The sequence below is a fragment of the Mercenaria mercenaria genome, chromosome 5, assembly GCF_021730395.1.
Source record: "Mercenaria mercenaria strain notata chromosome 5, MADL_Memer_1, whole genome shotgun sequence".
Taxonomy (NCBI): domain Eukaryota; kingdom Metazoa; phylum Mollusca; class Bivalvia; order Venerida; family Veneridae; genus Mercenaria; species Mercenaria mercenaria.
In genome coordinates, this window is record NC_069365.1 from 49,937,483 (window position 1) to 49,964,934 (window position 27,452).

Consider the following 27,452-nt stretch of genomic DNA (forward strand, 5'->3'; position numbering starts at 1 on the left):
AATCAAAATAATCGATTTTAGCATTTCCGCAAAAACACCGACTACAGAAAAAGCGATTATTTTCGTGTTTTCTCATAGTGTCAAGCCCGGAAATAAAATGTATCGTGCATTGTATGACTATAAAACTGATATGAAACAGTATCTTTCATTTGTAACCGGTGATCAGTTCACAGTGCTTGACAGTTCGCAGAAAGATTGGTATACTGCCCAGAATGGTTTTGGAGAAATTGGGTACATCCCAAAGAATTACGTTGTCAAAGATCAGGTTAGGCTTCATTGATGTTTAGCCTGTATCGGTCGACTAATTTTACCTATAAAGTTAATATAATCATAGCAATGACTTGAAGCAAGCTAGGGATTTTTCTAGAGCGGAATAGCAGGGCGCAGCGCCCTGCCCATTTTTAGCGCCGCCCTTCTGCCCGAAATCGCCGCCCTTTTGCCTTTCTTCAGCGCCCCTTTGCCCTTTTAGCACCACCCCTTTGACCATTAATTAAGTATTCCTAAACGAACTGCCCATCAATCATCTGTCAAAATACCATTCCAGATAATTGTAAATCGATACGAAGTTATGACACGCACCGACTATACACAGGTGGTGTGTATTTGCCTGGGGTATGTATGCAGTATCAGTATGCAGACGACGACCAACCGAATCATAACAAACAACAATTAAATAGGTCAGTAATTAAAGCAAACTGCAAAACAGATTAAAAAAAGGAGAAAAAACATCTTAAAACAAAGTCTGCTGCTTATTAAATGCCGGTTAATGGTTAGTAATTATCGGCAATTAGCGTGGCGCCTCGCGTCAGTTTTGTTGTTCACAGTTCTATCTCGGTTGAAGATAACAGTCTATCTTTATTTAGTATCACTGCCCATCAGAATATCTATGCTTTTGTGATATTTATTTCATCAAAATGCTATTAAATTTCTATGATATTAATTTTATTTAAAAGAAAATAAACCACTCGATCTTTTAGAGAACGTAACGGCAATCTCAGAATTTAGCGTAGACAGTCAGCGCGTAGAGTAGTTTCCCTTTACCAAAATGGCGAAAATTGTAAACAAAGTTATTTTGTTAAATTTGTAGTTGGAAAATTGTCTACACTTTTGTATAATATGCACCCACGATTCAGGGTTGTGTGTGTGGTGGGGGGGGAGTCCGGGGTAAAAAAAATGTGCATTTATACATGAGTATCAACGGTACGTTCAGTAATATAATGAATGTACAATGACAGATTTGCACCAGAATTACTAAATTATTCAATAGTATCTTAATGGTATATTTCTGATCAAGAAAACTTTCCTGACAAAAATAATGTATGCAAACATAAAACAAACTGCATGTATTTATAAATAATAACCATGTTATATAGACAAACGGGTATTAATGTTTTTCCTGACATTCAGATTCATTTCAAATTTTTCTGTAGTACCTTACAATGTAGACATTACAACAAAAACCATGGAAATCTACCTTATGATCTTTGTAGACAAAGGTACACAACGCGCAAAATGCACCCTGCCCCTTTTTAGCAGCACCCCGCCCTTTTTAGAGGTCTAGAAAAATCCCTACAAGCTCATGGAACAATGAAATTACCAAATGTGGTAGCCTGTTTGCACCTATTTTCGCGGTACTAAGGGAATAAATGAATAAAGGAAAGAAAAACAATATTATGTTGCTATTATTTCCTATTAACTTCGTAAACCTTTTCTTTTCCACTATTATTTCAAGCAGAAAATCATTTTTCTAGTCCTTGTTTACTTTTAAACCGATCATGATTCTGGTGCCTGTGACTTTCACTTTCGCCAAGGGAGTTAATTCTAATTTCGCGGTACGGCATCCGACTTGATAAAGCGCTTCCTGTGAAAGTGTAAAATGTATAGGACCCCTAAATTTTCAAAATAGATTTCGTGAGTAAGACATTAAAACTTATTGCAATGTAAAATTAACACAGTGAAGCGGTAATTCCGTCAAATATATGGACAACACACAATTCATTACCAATTTTACTTAGTCAAATGATCGACGAGGGCATTTAAAAATAATTGACCTACGTTTACAAAAATAGGGTGTGAAACATAATCAGCTTTCAAAGTAGGTCAAATTTGTTTACTGTAGAGAGCGCTGCACATTGTTGTTCTCGCAAAAATCAAATACCACAAGACCAGATGTAACGCGAAAATAGCAGCAAGTGTAATAATATTGGTTGTGAAGTCTTGTAATGTTTATTATCACAGTGAAGTCATTTCTTTTTGTCCACAGCCATGTCTTGCTACGTTTTAGGAGTCGGGTTATCCACAGGGCCTTTCAGCCGGGCACTGCAACTGGCTAAAATATCTTGGCGCCTGGCTATAAAATTTCAATATACAAATAATTTATCTTGTACACATCCAAAGAGATATAAGATAAATAGATTCGCAACTTGAAAGGCATATAGAGCAGCTGATGAATTAATTGATAAATCAGGGTTCCTGCCAGAAGTTGCAAGGAAAATTTAAGACGCCAATGGCGGCAAACAGGAGAATGCAGAAGGGACTTCCCCTCCTCCTGAAGGGTATACGGGGGCCTCCATGAGAAATATTTTAGTTTAAATGACTTTTTTGGCACATGCTAATGTAGTTCAAAATGGATATTTGAGTACAAAGGTATGTTAAAAATTGTTCATTATTCATTAGCATCTGCCACAGAATTTTATTTCAAATAAAAGGTCGTTATAAATCAAATAAACAGTTAAGCCCCTTAAGAGCTTTTAAATCTACACCAGGTCTTGTAATATTCACCCGTCCTAGTATTACATTTTATACATAATTGCAATTGGGTTACTGAGCCTGTGTGTATTTTTTTTCAAAAACGGTTTCAAATAAAAGCTTCTTATGCAAGATTAGACATATACACAGGGTTCGAATTTAAGCTCGCATACTCGCGAAATGCGAGTGCAAATTTCAAACTGCGAGGTGAGATTTCAGACACCAGCATTTTTTTGCGAGTGAAAATTTTTGGCCGATGTGCATTTCTAACGGTCTTACACTGTTCTTTCTTTAACAACTCGCTGAATTGCAGCGCATTGTCATTTGCAGAACGAATTTCGGAGCACTCTTTCATCTTTCGTCGTAAACGGAAGTTTACACTCGATACGTCCCGTGCGCATGTCTTTTCAACTGCTGACAAGTACCTGCGCTAATTTTGATGACATTTACCGCATCCGGTGGGTTTTTTGGTAATCTATAATTAAGTTACTATTTACATAGCGCAGATACGATTGGCTTGACTCGTCACGTGGATGTTTGTGTTAATGTTGAAATAAAGTGACAAGTCGCGGAAAATGCAAGTTGTTTTTTCATTTAGCAAGTTAAAAAAAATACCACTTGCGAAAAAATGCAAGTAGAAAATCTGGCTAAATTCGAACCCTGATACATGTTGTATTTGCATTTTGATGATTTTATTTCACTTGAAAAATATATTTGCATAGATAAATCTTTCTATAAATTACTGAATTTACCAGGAAAATAATCAGGGGCGCGAAAATATGTGATGTATTAAAGAAACAGTATAAAATATTAACATTTGTTGGTGTGTTGTTTTATTATCTGTTTAATGTCTGTTCATTTAATATCTTAAGCAATGAGCATGTTGCTTATAGGCTTTTATCTACGGCAAGTCTTACTCAAGCCTAAGATTTTTCAAGACTGGACCTGATTTCTATTATTAGTCCCTACCAGTGGAACACCTGAGGGCACTATAGGAATGCCCTCCATCAGTCTGTCCATCCGCAAATCTGGATCCTGCAATTGCTCAAAAAGTACTCAAGCTTATTTAATAGGTTCATAACACTTGGTATATGAATGGAGGGCAATATGTAGATTATGCACATACATGACTTATGCTTGTAGGTCAAAGATCAAGGTCTCTATTGAAGGTCAAGTAAAATTTGTTTCTGCTCCATAACTTTTATGTGCATTGATGGATTATCTTATTGCTACACACAAACGTTCCCCATAATAAGACAATATGTCAACACATCATGATCTATGCTTTTCAGTTGAAGGTCAAGGCCACCTGTAGGGGACTTCTGTATTGCCACTGCGATACTTGGTCACTTGTTGAATAAATCATGGAATGAAAAAGAAGTTTTATTTACCCTTTAAAAAAACCTAACTTGAAAGGGGAAAAATATAATAATGTACGTTCCTACCTGTCTAATGCTAATAATTAATGGAGAAGTATTGGGAAAACACACTTACATGTAAAATATATTTACGTGTTTTGTTTTCTTGTAGAGTTGCATGGAGACTAATGTACTTGTTTTTAGATTAAGTATGTGGAAGTTGCATTTATAACAGTATAGCTTGACCCCTGAAAAGCTGATCTTGACTCTTGAAAGTCTGATTTTGACCCTTAAAAATTTAGGCTGAAGAGTCAATGACTCTTGAGTTTCAGAACCTTTTAGATCTTTCACTTCATTATATCTAATTACTTCATAATTTCTAAATTTCAGATCTTACTCCAAACTTTGACCTTAACTGTTCTAAACCTAAAAGTATTCTACCAAACGCCCTGATACTTTTGAAAGCAGTATTTACATCATAATGAAAACAGACTGTTATGAGATGGAACTATGTCTGCTTTGATGATATCGCAAACTTTGCAACATGCGATAATATCCTCTTATGCAGCAGATTTCTCTACATTAGTTTATTTTTCAATTTCTATTTTCAGGTTAGTGAAAGCGAGATTCTCCAGTCAATTGACAGAGCCATAGAAATTATTCATTATGAGGCAAGCACCAAGGGAGGGCAGTACACTCATAGCCAGAGGGAAAATCTCAAGTAAGAGTTTGTATGACATACAGCTAGTGTATCAGTGAGTTTGAGTAAATTCATCAATCTCCCTTTAATTTCAAGGTGTTTTATGCTCCAGGGCATATAGCAATTGAACTGTTTGTATGTAATACAAATCAGATTGCCTAGGCTACACAGCCCAGATTAATGACCCAATTTAGCAAGACATACAAACATATATTGGCAAGTTACCATTTAAAATTATTGAGACTAGTATATTTTGAGATAACATGACCCTGAGGTAGTGGTCCTGTTGTGCTTATCATAAGATTTTGTGTGATTTCATATTTTCTTACCATATATTGCCATATCTTAATTGTTAATATACCATAAAAGCTCATAGCCTGACTCTGTGTACTAACAGGAGAATATGGAATCTGAATACAGAAATTGCATAATCATGCCAAAATCGCCAATTGTCATTTCTTGTCTTCTGCCATTACATAAACATACTGAATGGATTAAGTGTCAAGTTAGATGAAACATAAAGGAGTAGTTTTCACAATTGATAGGTTTGATTGTATCACACAAATAAATGAAGAGAAGAGATGAAAATGTGTCTTATTTTTTCAGGAAGCTTATAGAACACAGAGAGAATGTACGACAAGCACACACTAATACACAGGAAAGTTCAGACTGGGTTGTTGTGGCACCAGAATCTACACAAGCCAGCATGTCTTCAGGTAATAATATTAATACATATATATCTAAGTACAGTGGAGTCCGCTTATTTGCATACCCAATTTGTCAAAGCAAAATATGCGAATAACCGGGCTGTATGTTTTAAACAAATAAAGCTGTAAATGACAATATTATGCAATTAAGTGGAACATACTGAATTTTGCCAACATTTCTGTTAAAACCTTTTTTAAATCGTTATAGAATTCAAACTATATTACTTCTCAATCCGTGTTGAAAATCTGAAGCGATAAAATAAAAAAATGAATGTGTGACGCGCGTTTTTTGTATACGTGTCGATAAACAAAAGTAACGGCGTTGTAAGTTAGGCATTTATATAATACGATAGGTCGCACGTGCTCGTGGAATGGAAAATTACCGGCATTGGCGTTTTGATATCTGTACGATTCGCAGGTAAATTCCAGTCAGTGGTAAATAAAAAATATTGTCGTTTACAGCTTTATTTGTTTAAAACATACAGAGGTATGATTAATCACTCCATTAGTGACACATTTTCTAATTAATGTTGCCGTATTGATTCAAAGTAATAACCATTGCTCCTAGAGCAGCCGAAGCATACCGAAACAGATGGCATATACGTATATTCGGATAAACGAATAGCCCGGTTATTCGCATATTTTGCTTTGACAAATTGGGTATGCAAATAAGCGGACTCCACTGTACCAAATAATCTAATAAATATTACAAAGTTTTAAAAACATGTTTTTGTACTCTCGTCTTTATAAAATTTGCTACATGTGTATGGAAAATATTTATGGACTTGAGAAAATCAGAACCTTATATTTATTAATTGATAGTTTCCTTCTTCTTTCCTTTAAATTTTGAGGGCTCTACAGAAAACAGTTGTAACTCCTTCTTTATTAAGGCAGTTTTCCATTTACAAAGATTTATAAAATTTGTTGAATTTCAATGTTTTATTTTAAAAAAAGAGCAGTTGAAGAGGATTGCACATCGTTTTTATCTGTTTACAATTATTTTTGCACTTTCTTTAAAGGTGGTCAATCACATTTAAACAACATTTAATGACATTTTTTACTTTTTGTATATTCTGGTAGAGAATTATTTAAGGAACAAAAAGACCGATTACATAGAGTTAGATTCCTATTTGAAATGTTTATTTTATTATTTTTATAAAATTTTGTAATTACTCCCTTTTAATATGAAAGTATATAAAAAGCTGGGTATTTCTTTTTATTTCGATACAATGTCTAGTTTTACATTTGCATTTGATAGACATATCAACTATTGAACAATCTGAACCAAAATGCAAGTTTTAAAGCTGTGTGTAGCTTCTGAATTCATTTATTTCCAATCTATCTTGGTTGCGCAACCAAGATAGGCAAAGGGAGGTAATAATAATTTTTCAAACTTGCGTTTCTAATGAATTCCATCTAAATACGTAATTTTTAATGCAAATATTTTACAAATATATTACAGTATGTCTAATATTTATACATTTCCTTAGGCAAAGTATGTTTATCAAATTTATACTTATGATAAAATACAACTCTATCTTGGTTGGGCAACCAGGAGTGGAAAATGAAATTTTAAAAATACCTCCAGTGAAAATCTAATTTGTATTAAGTGTTGAGTGAACATAAATGAGTGTAAATGATCAGATGCTAAAGTTTCGAACAAATCCGTTACATGGCCAAAATCTGATTATCCACCTTTAAAAAAGAGCAGATGGTCATTTTAAACTGTAAATTAAAAACAGTTTTATACAAAAGACTTGCATTTAATACATACACTGTGAGAATATAGTTAATTCCCAGTTTCGTAGCATTTGACCATTCATTATTATTTGAAGCCTGTCATATCTCAGCTACTAGGCAACTGACCACCTGGAAAGAAATATGAAAATGTTGGAAATTCTCATCTGTTTACATCTTTAGTAACAGTGAGTTTATCAGTAGACCAAAAAGATCAAGTCTAATACCTCCATTTATAAAAAAAACCTGTGGTAGGCTGGACACTTCAGTACTGTTCCAGAATGCTGAGGAACTGCCATATTAATTTATCCACAAGGGTTAAATTCTGATTTTCAATTGCCTTGGTAAAGGAATGGGAATTTGTTTATCTTTTTTTGTTAGATATTTTTATTATTATTACATTTTATCATTCCGTAGATATTCAGCCAAAACGCCGTTCTGTCAGAAGGACAGCACCGGCTCCACCAGTGAGATCATCAGCGGAGATAACTACAAGGAAAGTACAACAACCAGCTACTGCCCCTGTTCAGCAGAATCTTCCAGATCAGCACATATCTAGTGAAATTAATGCAGATGAAGAAGTGATTGTTATAGATATGTCCAACTGTAGAAGTGAAAAGTTGGCTGTATCTATAGCAGAGAGTCTGTGGCAAAAACAGACAGTATTATATCAAAGACAGATTCTTCCACAAAAACAGACAGTATTCCAACAGCAGACTGTGCTACAAGCCCTATGCCCTCTCCTTCAAAATTACACACTTCTGTGACAGAGAACAAACTTATAGATTGCAGAACCATTCCACTTCCAAGTGAACTTGGAAATGAGCTTGTTGAAGAGATTAGAAGAAACACTGGACTGAGTTACAAGAAATCATGCATTGCTGTGGAAACAGTATTAGGTCACATGGGGTTGAAAGTTCCAGAAATTTCAGAGTTGATGGACAGAATACATGGCACTATGTATGAGGTATGCGGTATTATCATTGCGTAAACTACCCATTACAGAATTTGGAAATAACCTAAGTATATATAGGTCTTACTCTATATGTAATAGATTATTTGCTCAAAATGTAATGCTGTCTTTCAACAGTATCTCTCTACTGGACAACTAGGGGCAACAAAGTCGCTTAACCCTTTCAGAAATAACATACCTTGAACCCTGATTAAATCGGTATTGTCTTGACTTGCATTTTTTTTTTAAATTCTATAAGATGTAACCAAAACATGTTACTGACACTTTATTTGATGAAAGTAACTAAAGTTTATACACAACTGCATCAGATACTAGGCTAAACCTGTCGAACAACTTTGTCTGTGTTGCATGCCGACTCTAGCAGGATCAAAAGAACATGTTTATTCTATGTGATGTCACTGCTGTTGACATTTGTTTAATTCAAAATCAGTGCAGTACCCATTAATTAAATTGTATGATTAAATTTTTAGTGCAATTAGCACTGGGAACTTACTTGTTTCATAGCCAATTTTAGAATATGAAGTGTACTTTTTATACATTGTATTCATAACTAAAGTTTGGGAATTGATTGGGTGAGACTGAAAAATAGATTTGAATTAAAATTTAATAACCTACAAGGATAAAAAACAGATTCACTTAGATATCTCTCCACTTCTCTCTAATCTTAGATGACAGTGAAGTGACTTATGGCTAAAATTTAAGCCTAGCTATAGTCCTGAGTTAGGGCCTTATTTCTGGGCGCAAGCTTTTAAAGCTGAGTTTGGAGACCAGTCTTAAATTTCTGTAATTTGCTTGGTTGATGTGTCTGAGCTCATGTTTGAAATTGACCGATGGCAAGTTTACATTCATTTTGTGACACGTTTACAGCCTAAGAGCGCAGATCTGCTGATCATTGGGTCATAAGATTGATTCCCGGGCGAGGTGTAGGTTCTCATTGACAATTTGATAAAAGATATTGTGTCTGAAATCATTCGTTCTCCAACTCTGATTCATTTGGGGAAGTTGGCGGTTAGTTGCAGAGAACAGGTTTGTACTGGTATAGAATCCAGGAACACTGGTTAGGTTAACTGCCCACCATTACATAACTGAAATAATTTTGAAAAAGCAGCAATAAACCCAAAACAAACAAACAAACAATTGGTCTTAGAAGTGTCTTACATTACACAAGAAGTAACTTCAGTTGAGCTGACATTTGTCTCATTAAATTTCAACCTTAAAACACAAGAATTTCAATAATGTGAACTCAGAGCTACTGAGTTTCTTTTAACATAAAACAGATATTCAAAGAAAGAAAATATGCATTTTATTACATAATAAGGCATCAGTTTATTCTTTTAAATCTATTTATGATTTAACTACATTTGGATATAAAGTCAATTGTGTCATGTATCTCTTTGAAAGTTAAAGTTAACTCAGTTTAGAATTTCCTTCAAATAATTGCCCAAGATACTGAATAAATATTGTCCTTTGATTTACTTTGATTTGTTTTCCATTAGACTTCTAGCTGTTTGATCTGAAATATTGATAACTTGCAGAATGTCCATGCAGATTTAGAAATACGTCTAAGGATGATACTTTTGAAATCTGTTTAACTGAATAAATCAAGATTGGTTCTAGAGAAATATTCTTTTAGGACAAACAGTCATTTTCAATTGAAAATATAATTATGAAACATATGGCAACTGCAACAAAGTGTCAGTTATTTAAGAAATAATTTATATCAAAAGAGTGTTTTAACACTATTATGCACGATGGGTGGTTATACGTCGGGCGTAATAATATCACGAGGGCACAGCCCGAGTGAAATTATTTGTACGACGTATTTGTACTACGTAATTTGTTGTAGCATCACCATTAGCATGTATTATTAAAGTTTATGATTTGTCATGTTTTTTATCAAAGTGAAATTTTGAAGGGTATTAAAATTGTCCAAACACTGACCCCAGACTTTCTGTGAAGGCATGTTGCAAATATGCCAGTAGATGTACCAGAAGATTTCTTAAATACTTCAGCAGCATTCATGTAAAATCATTCAATTTCTTGGGCGTAAAATAAATTTGTGGTTTCCACAAAATCAACTATTTTTCGAAGGCATCATTTTGCAAATTTTAGATTTTAAAGATAGAATCGGGATTTTTCCCCTTGTTTGTCATGATTTAATTTCCTGCATTGACACAGCCTCAAAATCCATGAAAACTAATCACCCATGGTTAATGACAATTTCATTTTAAAAATAAGGAAATAATGATCATAAGAGAATTGTTGAAATATTTATGCATTTTGAAATGTTAAGGCATTTTACGTCAAGTGTTTTCATCAGGAAGCATGATGCATGCAACATGGCTTTAAAAAATACTGAAACGTAATCTGTGTAAAATTTTTGTTTTCTTCTAGAACGATGCAGATAAGCATGAAGAAGAGACTAGTTTGGATTATGAACGTCTGTGTGAACTGTTTGCTGAATTGACGGAGTGTAAAGATGACTCGCAGCAACGTGGCTGGCATCTACACGAAGATGAGGATATTATAAACAGTAATCTGGAAGAAATGTCGTCTATACTGGTACCATGTTAGATTTGTTTTAGATTTATCAATATGGAAAGTCGGGGTTCACACAGTCGTAAAAAGTGCTTAAATTTAAAACATGTTTTTAAAAAGTCCTGAAGAATGTAAAAATGTCCTGGAAAGTACTTGCATTCATTACTGCTCCTTAGAATTGCTTAAAATCCTGAAAAAGTTGAAAAAGGCCTTATATTTTAAAGCGTTGGAAGAAACAATGAAAACAGAAAGTAAGTGGTGAATCACATGACTGTAAATATGTGAAAGATGTTATTCGTACAGGGGTTTAACCAATAGTAGGAGAGCAAATATAATGGTATTGGTTCCTAGCTTGCATGAAGTTGGCATGCAACCTGTGTTTTCCAGTAAGTTGTTTCAAGTCATTCGTAGGATGTAAAAGATGCTGGAAATAAGTATGTTTTGGATAGAAGCAGCTCACTATGTAAGAACTCACGGTTGAGGGAAGTGGTCGATAAATACAAGTTCATAGTAGAATTCAAATTGATACAGTTTGATGTGTGAAACTTGAGTAAAATAACACACAAAAAGTGAAAAGCATGTTGGAAATGTATCATCTGATACTGAAAAATAAGTCTTTAAAAATTAGAAAAAAAGTCCAGGAAAAGTCTTGATTTTTTTTTTTTGCATAGTGAGTCTGTATCAACCCTGTAAGTGAATATTCTTGTTTCACAAATAGTCATCTAGATTTCTGAAGCAAGTCTCTATTTAATATTGCCTGCATTGAGTTCAATATTCATTAATGCATTTGTTTTAAAGCTGACAGTATTATAATTTATTGGCATGAAGTGATATCCCTTAGTGAATTTTTGTTTCTTACAGGAAAATGCAAAACAGTCTGTTGCAAAGAAAGCATTAGCGAGAGACAATTATGAAGGAGTTTATAGTCTTGTGCAATATTATCAGATGGTAGGTATGCTGCAAAATGTGTGATACTGTAGGTTTCTTAACCCTAACCCTGCTAAATTTCTGTAATGAACTTGTCCATCTTTCAATTTGGATAGTACATTAACAGTTAAAAGGGGTACTGACAGAATGGCGAACAGTGCAGATCATGATCAACACTGGTTGCATAGGCAGAACCTTTCATGTCCAGAAAAGGGTTTATATTCACAACAGTTTTTATTTTTGCAAATTTTCTCAGCTTGTGATTGTAAATCAGTTTTGGATTTTAACTAGCATTAATTCCAAAAATGGGACCCTCTCAGGCCAGTTTTTAAAATTGCTGACCATGAATCACTATGAAGCCAGCTTATTGATTTCAAAAATTGAAAACCCTGCTGTGGATGATAATTCATTCATGTGTGGAAGCCTTCCATCTGACTGATAAAAAGTGGGTGGTTCTTCCATGGTGCCCACCTGTGCCTGAAATAACGCCCCAAGGAGCACCACCATTTAAGGTTGGAAACTTCCCAGATGACCTGAAATGTGTTGGCTCGAAGTAAAACCCAACACAGGCCTGAAATTGTTCAAGTCTGGTCCTGATCTCGTGATTTTAATGGTTGGAATTTCCCTATATAACTATATGGAAAAATGATACTTCAGGCTTAAGTAATAAGATTTTCATCTCTCTGAATGTAAACTGAATGCCAGGTCTGCCAATAAAGCGAAACCAACAAATCTTATTATGATAGAGCCTCTGTTTTATTGTCTCTGGCACTATTTGCATATAATGAACTTAAAATGTAAATTTCAGTTTAAACGTTTATGCTGACTATTAGGAAGGCTTTGTCTACAGTGAATTCTGGATGGAAGGCTTTCTGTAGAGTGAACACAATTTGGAAGGCTTTCTCTGAGGCGAAAACCATTGGAAAGGCTTTCTCTAAAGATACCACTTTTGGGAAACTTTGACTAGAGTCAACTCTGCTAAGAAAGCTGTCATTAAAGTAGGCTTTCTCAAGAATAAACACTATTCAGAAGGTTTTTATGCCCCCGAAGGTGAGCATATTAAAATTGCACTGTCTGTCCATATGTGTGCGTGCATCTGTGTAAATTCTTGTCCAGGCAGTAACTCTGCCATCCATAAAGGGATTTTAAAATAACCTGGCATAAATGTTCACCATAATGAGACGATGTGTCTTGCGCCAAGGTCAAGGTCACATTTAGAAGTCAAAGGTTAACAGGGTCTGTTCCGTGTCTGATTCATAACTGTGCCAATCATGAAGGGATTTTGAAATTACTTGGCATAAATATTCCCCATAATGAGACAACATGTCATGCGCAAGATCCAGATCCCTAGCTCAAAGGTCAAGGTCACACTTAGAAGAGGTTAAAGGTTAACATGGTCTGTATCTTGTCCGGTCCATAACTCTGCCATCGATGAAGGGATTTTAAAATTACTTAGCATAAATGTTCCCTATAATGAGATGATATGTCATGTGCAAGACCCAGATCCCTAGCTCCAAGGTCAAGGTCGCACTTAGAAGTCAAAGGTTAACATGGTCTGTTTCTTGTCTGGTCCATAATTCTGCCATTTATCAAGGGATTTGAAAATAATTTGACACAAATGTTAACCATATTGAAAGGTGTGTTATGCTTATGACCCGGGTCTCTCAGTTCAAGGGCAAGATCGCAAAATGATTCATACCTAAACTATTCTGGCATATTTTGCGCAGACAACTGTAGCATTCTTGGGCACGATTTAGGGGGCATTTGTCACTAATAGTGACAGCTCTTGTTTCTAACATTGAATTCTGTTTGATAAGGCTTTCTTTAGAGTGAACACTATTGGGAAGGCTATGTCTAGAGCTAACTAGGCTTTTTTAGAGTGAACTTTCTGTGGAAGGCTTTATTTAGAGTGAACACATTTGGGAAGGCTTTGTCTAGTGTGAATACTATGTAAAAGGCTTTTTCTAGAGTGAAAACTGTTCAGAAATCTGTATGTAGAGCAAAGTCTGTAAGGAAGGCTTTCTTAACAATGAACCCTATATATATTATATACATGTATTATACCAGATTTATATAGCGTCCTTTTCATGATAAACACGTTCAAAAGTGCTTTACATAGCTCAAAGGCAGCCACTAAGGGTGCCAAATTCATCCTCGACTAGCGCAGACAGAGCGATCTGACCAGAGAGACAGAGTGAGACAAAGCCCCCAGAACAGAGAGAGAGAGATATATCCTTTTAGATACAGGCCGGTCCGGCAAACTTAGCCTAGCTCTTTGCAAATAGACAGTCTGGTTCTTTAACTTGCCCCTTGTATAGCACCGATAAGCACGAAGCTGTCTTTCCTGGAAAGAACCAGTACTGGCCTCTAGGTTAGGTGGGAGACAAGAGCATCTCAGAAGTTTCTAGTGCCTGGACCGGGATTTGAACCCCAGACCTCTGGATTGACAGTCAAGGGTGTTACCACTAGACCATCGGGCCACCTTATATGAAAGGCTTTCTCTAGAGTGAAAACTGTTGGGAAAGTATTCTTTAGAGTGAACACTATTTGGAAGTCTTTTGCTAGAGTGAACACTATTGGTAAGGCTTTCTCTACAATAGGCAATCTTTAGGGTGAACACTATTTAGAAGGGTATCTCTAGAGTGGGAAGGTTTTTTCTAAGGGAAGGCTTTCTCTAATGCTTGTTTTTGGTTGTTTAACATTTGCAGAGTCCCAAGAGATTCTGTACATGCTATAACAGAAATCAAACGTGTGTTACTGCTGTTGTAGCATGATATGTGTGAAATGCTAAATTTGATCAAAATGATTTCAATTAGCATTTCAAACATTATTTTTATTGGTGATGTCCATGTTAGCATGTTTTCCCTCCTGTTTATAGACCTCTTGAAACTGATATAAAATTTGGCAGTTTTATGTTGGGATCATAGAAGTTAATTTTCTGAGATTCTTACCAAATGAGAAAGAAAATAATTGCCTTTATAGAGAGCCATTTGTACTTCAAGTTGTTGCACTGTATGATATTCCTAAACTTTTGTTTATATCAGGAAAACAGATTACGTCTGAAGCTGGTTTTATTGCGAGTGTTTGGGGCAATGTGTTCTCTAGATAGTGCAGTAATCTCCCTTCTCTTGTTCTCTGTACTCACCACAGAACTGGCTGAGGAACTTCAACAGAACATCGAAGGTATGGCATTGCTACTTGTAGTAGAACTAGTTTGAATATACTGAATTTTCTTTGGAACCAATTCCACATAGAATTCATTTCAGTACAAAGGTTACTGAAGAATTCTTTTTGGTCTAAATTCCTTTTGACTCGAGTCAGAGAGGTTTGGTGTTAATACCTTTGTTGGATGTAAGTGTTTATACATGTAGTATTTATAAAATTTCAGGACTTCAGAATTTCCTTGAATTCAGATGCATGTTTTATGTATTTCAAAACCATGTACATTTATCTATTGATAATGACTGTAGAAAATTTAGACCATTTTCATTTTAAATCAGTATGAAATAACCAATCTGGATCAGGAATCATAGTTATTCCATGTTTTTATATGTTTCAGACTTGCAAAGAAGTAGTCATGTGACATTGTTACTGTGTATGATTTTCAGTACAGGAGAACCAGTTCCTGCTAATCTACATGGTAAGTAACTTGTGATATGTGTGCCTTGTTTTAATTTGTTTACTTGATTGTGTGCACACTGTCTCTCTTTGGAAGTAGTCATTCAGCAAAGAAACAGAGGATAGTTTTGCTTGTTTTAGTGTAAGATTAGAATATCTGTCATGACTCAACACAACATGTAATATTTTCATAGCCACAAGTGAAAATGTAAGATGTGGTGTTTCATGAGTGAAAGATATTTTGATTTTACATGTGAAACAAACAAACGCTCTTTTTATTTCATGTTTTGACTAAATTTACCCATTTGATAGTTTCTTACCAGTGAAAGTCATATTTGGTATTTTTCACTATGAAAATACCCGTAAGATTTTGATTATTCACTGAAAAGCATGTAATAACATAGACAACACAGTTTTGAATTCTCTGTATTTTAACTCCATCCTAACCTCACAGATTTTAATCCTACCCTTGATACGACACATACTGTAAATCATTAATATTCGTGGGGCCCTTATTTTCGTGGTTGAGTCAATTCATGAAATTAGAATCCTTAGTAATAAGCAAAATTCTCAGTCATTTTATCTCCCAAAAATGAAATCCAAAAATTTATATCTACATGAAATAGCCGTTTTAACCAAAACCTCAGTTTTGTTTTTCTCACGATATTAAATGAAGTCACAGTTTCCAACTTTCTTCTTTAAACTTTGTCCAACATAGATCAACTTTATCATTTCCATGATAATGTTTTCTATGCAGTTAATAAGCAATTTATATCCAATTTCCTTTGTTATTATTTTTCTTAAACAAAAATGGTAATTATTTTCATTCTCTGACCTGTTTGTCTGTTTTTCAGATTATTTAAATGCAGAATTCATCCATTTTGTGTTCAAATCCCTGGATAATCCACCAAGTATAGAGCATGAGGAGGAGGTGGTCGATCTACTGGTCAACTTTATACTTGCCTTTAACCTACATTGTCAGATGCCAAGCGACAATCTAGTCATGAAAGTGATTGAGGAAAGAAAAACTGTGAAAGTATTCACAGAGAAACTGTTACTTCTTTTCAACAGAGATGGTGAGAAACGTTTGGTTTTCATGAAGGTTTATTTGATAACTTCTTCCCCCAGATATGAAGTAGAAGTGTCTGCTATCTTGGTTGGCTGGTCCAGAAACTATGTTTACAAAGGCCTATCCCAAAAACAATGAAATATATTTACAAATAATTACATACAAAGGTTCTTTGTCAGAGTAGTTAGAGAAATCCTTAAGTCTGAGGTCATGGTCTCACTTACAGGTCAAAGGTCAAATAGCTTTTTGTCTGGAGCTCCCTATTCTCTACATGGGTGGAATGATTTTCATAAGACTAGTATCAGTTGTTTACATCATCAAGATGACATGAAAAGTGCTAATACATTTTACGCATCAAAGCAGTGTCTAGGTGTGTTAAACACCAATGTGATTTCCATAGTATTCACTTATTGAATGGCTTTTCAGTCAATAGACAAAACTTTTGCCAAAGGTCCAAAGGACTGAGGGCTAATAGTATTGACTTGACTGGCAAGCCATTCAATATGTGTTTTATTACATTACATCAGAAATAAATTTTCACAGTTTTATATTTGAGCCGTGCCATGAGAAAACCAACATAGTGGCTTTGCGACCAACATGGATCCAGACCAGCCTGCGCAGTCTGGTCAGGATCCATGCTGTTCGTTAACAGTTTCTCTAATTCCAATAGGCTTTGAAAGCAGATGCGCAGGCTGGTCTGGATCCATGCTGGTCGCAAAGCCACTATGTTGGTTTCTCATGGCACGGTTCATTTAAATTTTCAACTTAGCTTGTGTTGAATATAGACTGGTCATGTAGAACAAACCACAGGTGCTGGACGAATTTTTCTACCCTGTTTGATTTACTATCTTAACAATATGATATAGGGGGGAAAATTCATCTGAAATTTGTTGCACAAACTATTGACCGGTGATTTATAAAAGGAGATATGTAATAATTTTCTTTAAAGTGGAATTATGCGCATTTTTCAAGTCAAAATCCAGCTGAAATAGTGTGTGTAAAAAGGGTGGAGGAAATTATAGCTTTTAACCCAATATACCAAACTCTTTCTGTTACCAGTACGAAATAATAAGTTTCCAAATATGACTTTCCTTATTTTGACTGGGGCAGTCTTTTTAAGAAAAGTCAAACTGCATGCAGGAGTTGCTTCCCTTCAACTTCAGAAATCTCTACCTATAGGTAAGGGAGATCACTGTGTAGAAGATTGAAGAAAAACTATTATTTTATTTAGTCCGATTTCTTTATTTCTAAAGCATCAACTTCAAATACTTATGCGGCATTATCTTTAATTTAACACATTTAAATGCACAGCAGCCGAAATTGCTTTTATAAAACATTCACCAAAAACACATTATATGCAGTAAGATGCGCATAATGCCACTTTAAACAGTAGTAAGAAACTGGCAGCAGTTTTGATATAAAATGTACGTAAAGAATTAAGACATTTTGGAAATAGCACAAACAAATGTTTATATATAAAAAAACTCGTGTAGAATGTTGAATATTTCAAATGTGTTATAGATGTTTATGTGATGGGAGTGGGGGCACCAGTGTCCTATGGACATACATCTAGTTATGTGAAAAAAATGACGACTTTGTTAAACTCAATTTCAGAGGACCCAGTCCAAATGTTTGAGCATGAACCAAAACCTCCTAATTCTGTAATGAAGATATTACAAGACATGTACAGTTCACCTGGTACAGCAAACATACTCTATACAAACGATGCCAGAGTCCTCATAGATATAATCTTGAGACATCTCATAGATCTTCCACCAGGTGACAAGGTAAGCTTTCACCATATTAAAACCATATTAAAGAACTGTGCATAAACTTAGGATGTTGCAAAGTTAATGAAAATAACTTTCAAGCTAGTTAGAGTATAGTGTTGAACTGGAAAATAAGACGTGCATTAGATTATCATGGTCTTGTGGACAAGGTGAGCTATTGTGACCGCTTGATGTCCGTCGTCAGTCGTGCGTCGTCCGTCAACAATTTCTAATAAAATCTTCTTCTTGAAAACCACTGGGCAGAATTACACCAAACTTCACAGGAATGAACCTTGGGTGGCCCCCTTTCAAAATTTTTCAAAGAATTGAATTCCATGCAGAACTCTGGTTGCCATCGCAACTGAAAGGAAAAACTTTAAAAATCTTCTTGTCCAAAATCACAGGGCCTAGGGCTTTGATATCTGGTGTGTAGCATCATCTAGTGGTCCTCTACGAAAATTATTCAGATTATCCCCCTAGGGTTAAATATGGCCCCGCCCCGGGGGTCACATGGTTTATATAGACTTACATAGGGAAAACTTTGAAAATCTTCTTGTACAAAACCACATGGCCTAGGGCTTTGATATTTAGTATGTAGCATCATCTAGTGGTCCTCTACCAAGGTTGTTCAAATTATCCCCCTAGAGTCAAATATGGTCCTGCCCTGGGGGTCCCAAGTTTTACATAGACTTATATAAGAAAAAAAGTTTAAAAATCTTCTTGTCTGAAACCACAACACTAAGACCTTTGATATTTGGTTTGTAGCATTGCCTTATGGTCCTCAATCAAAATTTTTCAAATTATACCCCTTGGGTGAAAAGAGGCCCTGCCCTGGGGGTCCCAAGTTTTATATAGACTTATATAGGAAAAAGCTTTAAAAATCTTCTTGTCTGAAACCATACAACCTAGGCTTTTGATATTTGGTATGATGCATTGTCTAGTAGTTAGTTATTATGTGAGTTATATAGGAAAAATACTTAAAAAATCATCCGATCCTATTTCCAAGACTGTTTAGTTATAATTACCTGATGCCCCCAAGTAATATGATGTCACTTGACTGTGACCTTGACCTACTGACCTACTTTCTTGTTTTTTAAGATACAGCCTTGAAATTTTGATGACATACACAGTTTTGCACACAAATCGTAAAACTGGATTTCATTGACCATGAATATGACCTGCTGACTTTGTTAATTATGTCTCCCACCACACAGTTGTGTGGGAGACATATTGATTTACTCCAGTCTGTGTGTCTGTCTGTCTGTCTGTCACAAAGCTTGTCCGCACTCTAAGTTGAATATTTCTCATCCGATCTTCACCAAACTTCAACAAAATGTGTCTGCCAATAAGTGCTCGGCCAAGTTCGATAACTAGCCAAATCGGCCAAGGCACTTCGGAATTATGGCCCTTGAATTACCAAAACCACTTGTGTAGTTTTACCTCCAAACCGACCCCTATACTACTAGTAGAATAGGGGTCCTTTTGGTGTCAAGAAAGCGCATGCACATGTGGATTCAGTAAACAGTATATAAAGACTGACTTATTATTTAGATGATTAGGCAGTTAAGGGAGACATGCGCTTTTCTCAAAAGCATCTCTAGTATTTTATCATCAGTTTGACATTTGAAACATGTAGCTCATATTACACAGGTGAGCGATTCAGGGTCATCATGACCCCCTTGTTTATTATTTTCAGCTGTGTAATATGATGTGATGTGCGCCAGAAAAATGAAAATATTACTTGTCTTGTGCAATATCCAAATGTGACGTCATATGCGTTCATAAATATATTATCTAAACTTATTGCTATGATGGTTAAATGTTTAGTAACTAAAGAAATGAAAAAAATACTGTCTATACTGTTTTAGATGTTAATTTTATATCATTTTAGCTAAGGAGTGAACATCTAAAGTTAATGCAGCTATACCTACAGAATGCAGACTATGTTGAACACAAGCATAGATATGCCGAGCTCAGTGAGTGTTTACACAGAATACACACAGAGGAAGAGGACACAGGAGATGATAAACATATAGTTACATATATCTTTACACAGCTAAATTTGTTCAATGATTAGATATTTATTGCACCGTCAGTTACCTATGTGTTTTATTCCTCTACTCCATGTGTTGTCACATAATGACCCACTTGGGTATCCAATGGTAATATAATTGAGCTGCACCATGAGAAAACCAACATAGTGCATTTGCGACCAGCATGGATCCAGACTGTTCGCTAAACGGTTTCAGTAATTGCAGTAGGCTTTGAAAGCAAACAGCATGGATCCTGACCAGACTGTGCGGATGCGCAGGCTGGTCTGGATCCATGCTGGTCGCAAATGCACTACCGTATAGCGGGTTATTTCTGCGGTCAAAATATTCTGCGTTTAGGTCCAAAAAAATGTGAAAGAAATTTCTGCGTATTTAATTTTTGCGTTTTCACATAAAAGGAAGTGAAACTTCTGCGTTTTCGATACCAAGGAGGAAGTTGTTCCCCGCATGATCGAACGACGTGAGAATGATAGCATATGAAAACAATAAACTAAATTACCGGTAACTGCTGTTAAGTAGCTTTGCTTTTAATGAATACATTGTATGATATAATCATATGTGAATTGAAAAAAATATAAGTCCAACAGCAATTGTACATACTACAACTGCACACTACGGTAAATTGGCATAACAGTTACACAAGTATAAAGGTTACTAAGTTATAGTCGGGAGAAAACGTTTTCTGAGGGGTTAACAGTTAGGACTTTGATTGACCATCACACCTAATTATACCATTATCGGTAATTGTTAGATGACGACGGTAATTTCATATAATTAGACCATGCCATTGAGAACTTAAGATTACCTCGGGTAACATATCGTGAAACAACCATGATGAAAAAATGCAGATATTTTTCCGTTTCAATTTTTTGCTGGATGAATATTCTGCTGGAAGTATTTTTGCGATTCTACCGAGAGACCGCAGAAACGCAGAAATATTCCCCCCGTAGAAATAACCCGCTATACGGTATGTTGGTTTTCTCATGGTGCGGCTCAATTACATTCAAGTCATAGATTGAATTATTCTTAAGCAGAAAGTGTTCAAGGCTTATTGCATTGTTTATGGTCTACTGTTTAAATTATGTTTTCTATTTTTATAATTTTTGTGATTCAGAAGTTGCTGGTCTAAATCAAAATCCTACACAATTTAAAAAAATATTTTTAAGTGAAAGTGAAGTGAAAATTAAGTTCTAGAAAATCAAACATACTGCAGTGCATTAAACTTTTTATGTAAAGAAGTGTTGAAGAGGCAAACCTTCAAATGTAAAGACACATTTATATGATAACAAAATTTATAAAACAGTTTCATGTAAGTTGATCTTGTATATGTATGATACAAAATAGTATCTATCTTTCTTCATCTTACCTTAACTCAGATTAACCACAATATGTGTGTTCACAAAACATGATCTGTAACATTCTTGCATTGGCCACTCCAATTTATGTTCAAATCATTTGTCTTGACTGCATTAAGGCAGAACTCGGAATTAAAAAAATCATTTAACAATTTCTCATAAATCAAATCCTCTTTATAATCCTTGCATAAGCTTCTCTGAATATTGTTCAGAAGATTTTGCTGGCATCAGATTGGGGCTGCCACAAAGTTCAGCATATTTTTGTATACGATTGAAACCCAGTATCTTGAATTCCAAGGGATCGGGATTTTTACTTCCAGATAACCGAAATTTGACTTAGAATGATATTTTTACACGTGGTTTCAGGAACTTCTGGAAGGGACTTGAAAATGTCTTCAAAATAACTGGAATTTTGAGATTAGTGTGTTCGAGATATGAAGTTTTACATGGATTTACGTTAGGAAATTATTTATAAAAAAAATTCTTTTCTCACTGGTAGTGCATTAGTTTTAACTAAATTATAAGTTTTTAATAGTTTTTGGTGCTTTTGTACTGAATTAGAGCCAGGTTCTTTGTTAAAATTTGGTTCTGTCACATGAGTATAAAGATAAACTAAACATCTAAACAACTTCGACCCATTTTAGTCTTCCTAGAATGAAGTAATAGTACCTAAAATCAAAACATCTCTTTGTTGTTTTTTTCTATACCTCTTAATTTCAGGCGCTTGACCAATAATTTTTTTTAAAAAAATCAAAGTTTTTAAAGAGTTGACATACATTTGAAGACATGCCTCTTTAATTTATTTATTAAATATTTTTAAAAATTCATATTTATTTTATATTAATATTATGCTGTATTTTAAGTATGAGCACAAACTTCACTCTATGTTCACCTCTGCATTAGTTACCTAGCAATATTTTGACTTAAAACAGTGAAAGAAAGCAGGATGATTGTATTGTTGTGTTTAACAGTTTTTACTGACAGCTGTAATTGTGAAAATTACTCATTTTGTGGAAAAGAATATTAAACCAGCCAAATATGTAGACCAGCCTTTAGAGATCATAAATTTGCTTGTGGTTTTTATATACAGTTTAAAATAGACAGAAAATAAACAGATAGGAAATGAAAGTAATTGTGTTTGAGGCGGCTGGTTCCTGTTTACAGATGGTTTTATGCACAAATTTGACTGTAGTATGTTAGTGGTAAATGATGCCTGTTTGTTAATTACTTACTTGTTATTGTTGTTTTTGAAATATCCCAGTGTTAATCTTTGACATTCCAAGTTTATATAGTCAGCAGTAAGTTGATTTGAGATTTATGACTAAATGAGTCGTAGATGATATTGAAGTTAATCTTTTTACTTAATTTGCGTTATATTACACAGAATACAAATGTTATCATGCACACATTTTATTAAGATACTAGATTTGCTGTGCGAAAACCAACGAAAGGGCATTATGATGAGGAAGGAACCAGATCAGTGTACATCCATACTGTTTGTTATCAATTTCAGCACTTTTATACAACTGATAAGCAGACAGTATGGATCCAGATCAGATTGCGCGGATGTGCAGGCTGATTCAGATCCGTACTGGTCGCAAAACCCTAATCTTGGTTTTAGCACAGCGGCTGTTAAATAATTTGCATGTTTAATCTCATTTTTGGAAAGCTGTATGTTGTGAAGTATTTCAAGTCTTCCATGAGTTGTAATAAATTGGTATTCCTTTGTAACGTAAAATTGCATTGTATTATATAGGTGACATTGACATTACATGCACACAGATTTTTTACCTCACAGCTTTTTGAAGATGTTGCAGTTATTAGAAATAACTGTTTGCCTGTCTATGCCTAGTCTTCCTTGTAAAGTTGACATAGCATTAAGAAGGTTGTGATTTCAGTAAATGTGTGTATCTCGGTTTATTTATATTTGCCACTAGTTGCCCGTATGAACAACTCCTCAAGTTATTCACTGAGACCTCTTAGTAAAGTGAACTAGTCATGTGATATTTATTAGAATTTATATCGTTTTAATGACCTGGTTTTTGTTCTGTAACTGACTTACTTTGATTTATAGCTTTTTGTTAGAAGTTTGTTTTATTTTATTTTTAGCTCACCTGAGCCAAAGGCTCATGGTGAACTTTTGTGACTGTTCAATGTCCATCATGTGTCAGTCAACATTTTCTAAAAAATTCTTCTTGTTGAAAACCAATAGGCAAAATTACACCAAACTTCACAGGAATGATCCTTGGGTGGCACCCTTTCAAAATTGTTCAAAGAATTGAATTCCATCCAGAACTCTGGTTGCCATGGCAACTGAAAGGAAAAAATTTAAATATCTTCTTGTCCAAAACTGGAAGGCGTAGAGCCTTGATATTTGGCATGTGACATCATCTAATGGTCCTCTATAAAGATAGTTCAAATTGTGCCCCTTGGGTGAAAAGAGGCCCTGCCCCGGGGGTCCCAAGTTTTACATAGACATATATAGGAAAAATCTTTAAAAATGTTCTTGTTTAAAACCACAAGACGTAGGACTTTGATATTTGGTATGTGGCATTGCCTTATGGTTCTCTACCAAGATTGTTCAAATTATTAAGCTGGGGTGAAAAGGGGCCCTGCCCCAGGGTGTCTCAAGTTTTACATAGACTCATCTAGGAAAAAACTTCAAAAATCTTCTTGTTTGAAATTGCAAGGTATAGGCTTCCGATATTTGGTATGTTGCATTGCCTAGTGGTCCACTACCAAAACTGTTCAAATTTTGCCCCTGGGGTGAAAAGAGGCCCTGCCCTGAGTGTCCCAAGTTTAACATAGACTAATATAGGAAAAAAATTAAAAATCTTATTTTCTGAAAGTGCAAGGCCTAGGCCTTTGATATTTGGTATTAAGCATTGCCTGGTGGGTCTCTAATAAGGTTGTTCAGATTATGCCCCTAGGATGGAAGGAGGCCCCGCCCTGGGGGTCACTTGATATATGAGTTATATAGGAAAAATACTTAAAAAAATTATCAGATCATATTTCCTAAACTGTTGAATTATATACCTGATGACCCCAAGTGATTAGGGGTCACCTGACTGTGACCTTGATCTACTGACCTACTTTCTTGTTTGTATTGTATACAGCCTTGAAATTTGGAAAACATGTACAATTTTGCACACCAGTCCTAAAACTGACTTTCAGTGACCACGAGTGTGACCTACTGACTTACTTTAATTTTGTTAGCATCAGTTTGACATTTGAAACATGTAGCTCATATTACTCAGGTGAGCGATCCAGGGTCATCATAACCCTCGTGTTTGTTATTTGTTGAAGGGACCATGAACAAAAGCTATTTTCTTTTTTTAACCATTTTTATTTTCTGTTGTGAGCTGTATCTTGTTACAAAAATTTGGTAAGGCCTAAATGCATAATATGCCAATTTTCATGATTATTTCCCTTTGATTAACCATTTATATCAGAATCTGCAGTTTCAGACATACACTGAAACATTTTGAAAATGCACACAGGTTCCACCAATTTTTTTTTGTGAATAGTGGAGGTAAAGTGTTTGATAACAAGATAATTTTAGACATATATTTTTATATTCCTTAATTTTGGAATTATCTTTCGTTTAAATGAAGCAAATTATTTAGCTACATCATGTTTTTGATCAGCTGTGTAAGATAATTCTGTCTTACAACTGACTGACTAGAAATACACTTTTCCTTGAACAGGTACTGTGGATTTATTTTATTCTTTGTATTTTGTTGTCGAGTAAGTCAACAATTTTAAATCCTAAGGAACAAGTAAACTCCTCTTCATTTCAATATCAAATCTTTAAATCCACAAATTCACATGTCCACAAAATAGCTGTTTTGGCCAAAATCACACAATTTTGTGCCCAGGAAATGAAATGATACAGTATTAACTTCTTAAATGTCGGTGTTTATCCAAGTCAAAGTACATGAGGGGTTATTTTACAATCAATTTGAAACTTAGGAAGTACTTTATTCAAAAATGTTGATATGTGTGTACATTTCGATGTTTGATACATACATTATTACTTAAAAAATATTTCAAGATCTGGAATATTTAGCCTTCTTCTCAAAATGCATAACAAATGAGCCTTAAGGAGAGCTCCTTGATTAAAAGAATTCAAAGCTTACAAGTGCAACATTGATGAAACTTTTATATAGACATCATTAAGTACATGAAAAGTTATTATGACTATTGGTGTATTGAAACCATAATGGAGCCTGTCTGTTTAGCTCAGTAGGGAGAGGGCAGATCTACGGATCATGGGGTCAAGAGTTTGATCCAACAGTTGTAACAGGTCCAGAAACAAGATTTAATGAAAGCCTGCACTACAAACTGGAGTTACTCAGTTATATTAGTGTGTATTTTCAAAATGTTTGAGTGTATAGAATCAAGATTAAGATTTCATATATATATTGAGATTTACTTATAGTACATTTTAAGATTATTTCTTCCTTCATTAACTTTTGAAAAAGTCTGAATACCCAAATTAATATTGATTCGTATTTTAAATTGTGTGCACATCAAGTGTTGAATGTACATACTAAACAAGATTTGCTATAAATGACTGATGAAATTTCAAATTTCTTAAAACATTTTTTAAAGACTTTTTTTAACTAATTTAAAAGTAAAAATGCTCAAACTTACATAATAACCAGAATCTATATGAGCCGTGTCATGAGAAAACCAACATAGTGGGTTTGCGACCAGCATGGATCCAGACCAGCCTGCGCATCCGCGCAGTCTGATCAGGATCCATGCTGTTCGCTATTAGTTTCTCTAATTCCATTAGGCTTTGAAAGCGAACAGCATGGATCCTGACCAGACTGCACGGGTGTGCAGGCTGGTCTCGATCCATGCTGGTCGCAAAGCCACTATGTTGGTTTTCTCATGGCACGGCTCATATGTCCCAGATATTTTTTACATTTCTGTAATGGCAGATCAGGGTAGTTATTTTTATTCAAAACGGGAATTGATAATTGAAATATTGCGTTAGGCCAACAGGCATATAATTTATTAGAAAATCTAATTGATGTAACACATTGGGAGAGAACTTTCGGTATTTGTATTTCAACAGTTCTTCTTGTGTCAGCTGATCAGTTAAGATTAGTTAATGTTACCAGGCAGCCTAATTTACAAGCATTTTACATTAAACTTCGCCAGGAGATATCCTAGTACAGCTAAATGATATTACTTAACAGTGTTCTGTGCACAGATTATGTTGTTAATGTTTTTGTTATTAATTTTATAGCAATAAACCCCAGAAAACCGAATGATGTGTTTTGATTTTCATCTTTTTAGCACTTAGGTGCAGATGTTCCCATAATATGGCCAAGTCAAAAAAGGGGCATAACTCAAACAGTAGTAATCAGACAGAAAAGTCCTGATTATATGCACTTGTCCACTTTATGCTGCTGATTTGTATTAAGTTTCATTTGAATTCATATTATTGGTTGGAGTGGAGTACACAAGGTACACATGTAGTTGTTACATGGCTTTTAAAGTGAAAAAGGGGCATAACTGAAAAATAATAAATCGGACATGAAAGTCCTGTCATTATGCCCATGCCCAGAACACAAGTGTTTTACTGAGCTTGACAGCTTCCCTATGTAGTAGTCAAGTCCTATACCGTTACAAGAATGAAATATTTAGCTTCAAAACACGAAGTTACAGCATTATTCAAGTAAACAACACAAAAAAGGGTAAAATGTGTAAGCAAATGACCACACACACACCTAATGACAATAGAGTGGCATGTACTTAAGAAATGAAACACAGTTAAGAAGTTTCTGCCCTGGGTATGAGAAATCAAGACATATGCAAAGTGTGTAGATGCCATACAGTGCTGTGTATTTCATATCTAAATGGAACTTCCTCTGCAAGTCATTTGTTT

The 27,452-nt window shown here is 34.9% G+C and overlaps 1 protein-coding gene across 1 annotated transcript; it reads left to right on the forward strand.

Annotated features, from left to right (window-relative positions):
- Nucleotides 1–26,826, forward strand: LOC123558370 (NCK-interacting protein with SH3 domain-like). The gene is given in 12 exon segments (XM_053543477.1): nucleotides 1–265; nucleotides 4,718–4,827; nucleotides 5,413–5,522; nucleotides 7,668–8,004; nucleotides 8,007–8,217; nucleotides 10,618–10,785; nucleotides 11,623–11,709; nucleotides 14,733–14,871; nucleotides 15,248–15,328; nucleotides 16,161–16,382; nucleotides 17,990–18,162; nucleotides 20,036–26,826. Coding segments are annotated over 12 exon segments (1,992 nt in total). The 5' UTR covers nucleotides 1–97; the 3' UTR covers nucleotides 20,222–26,826.
- The last annotated feature ends 626 nt before the right edge of the window (nucleotides 26,827–27,452 follow it).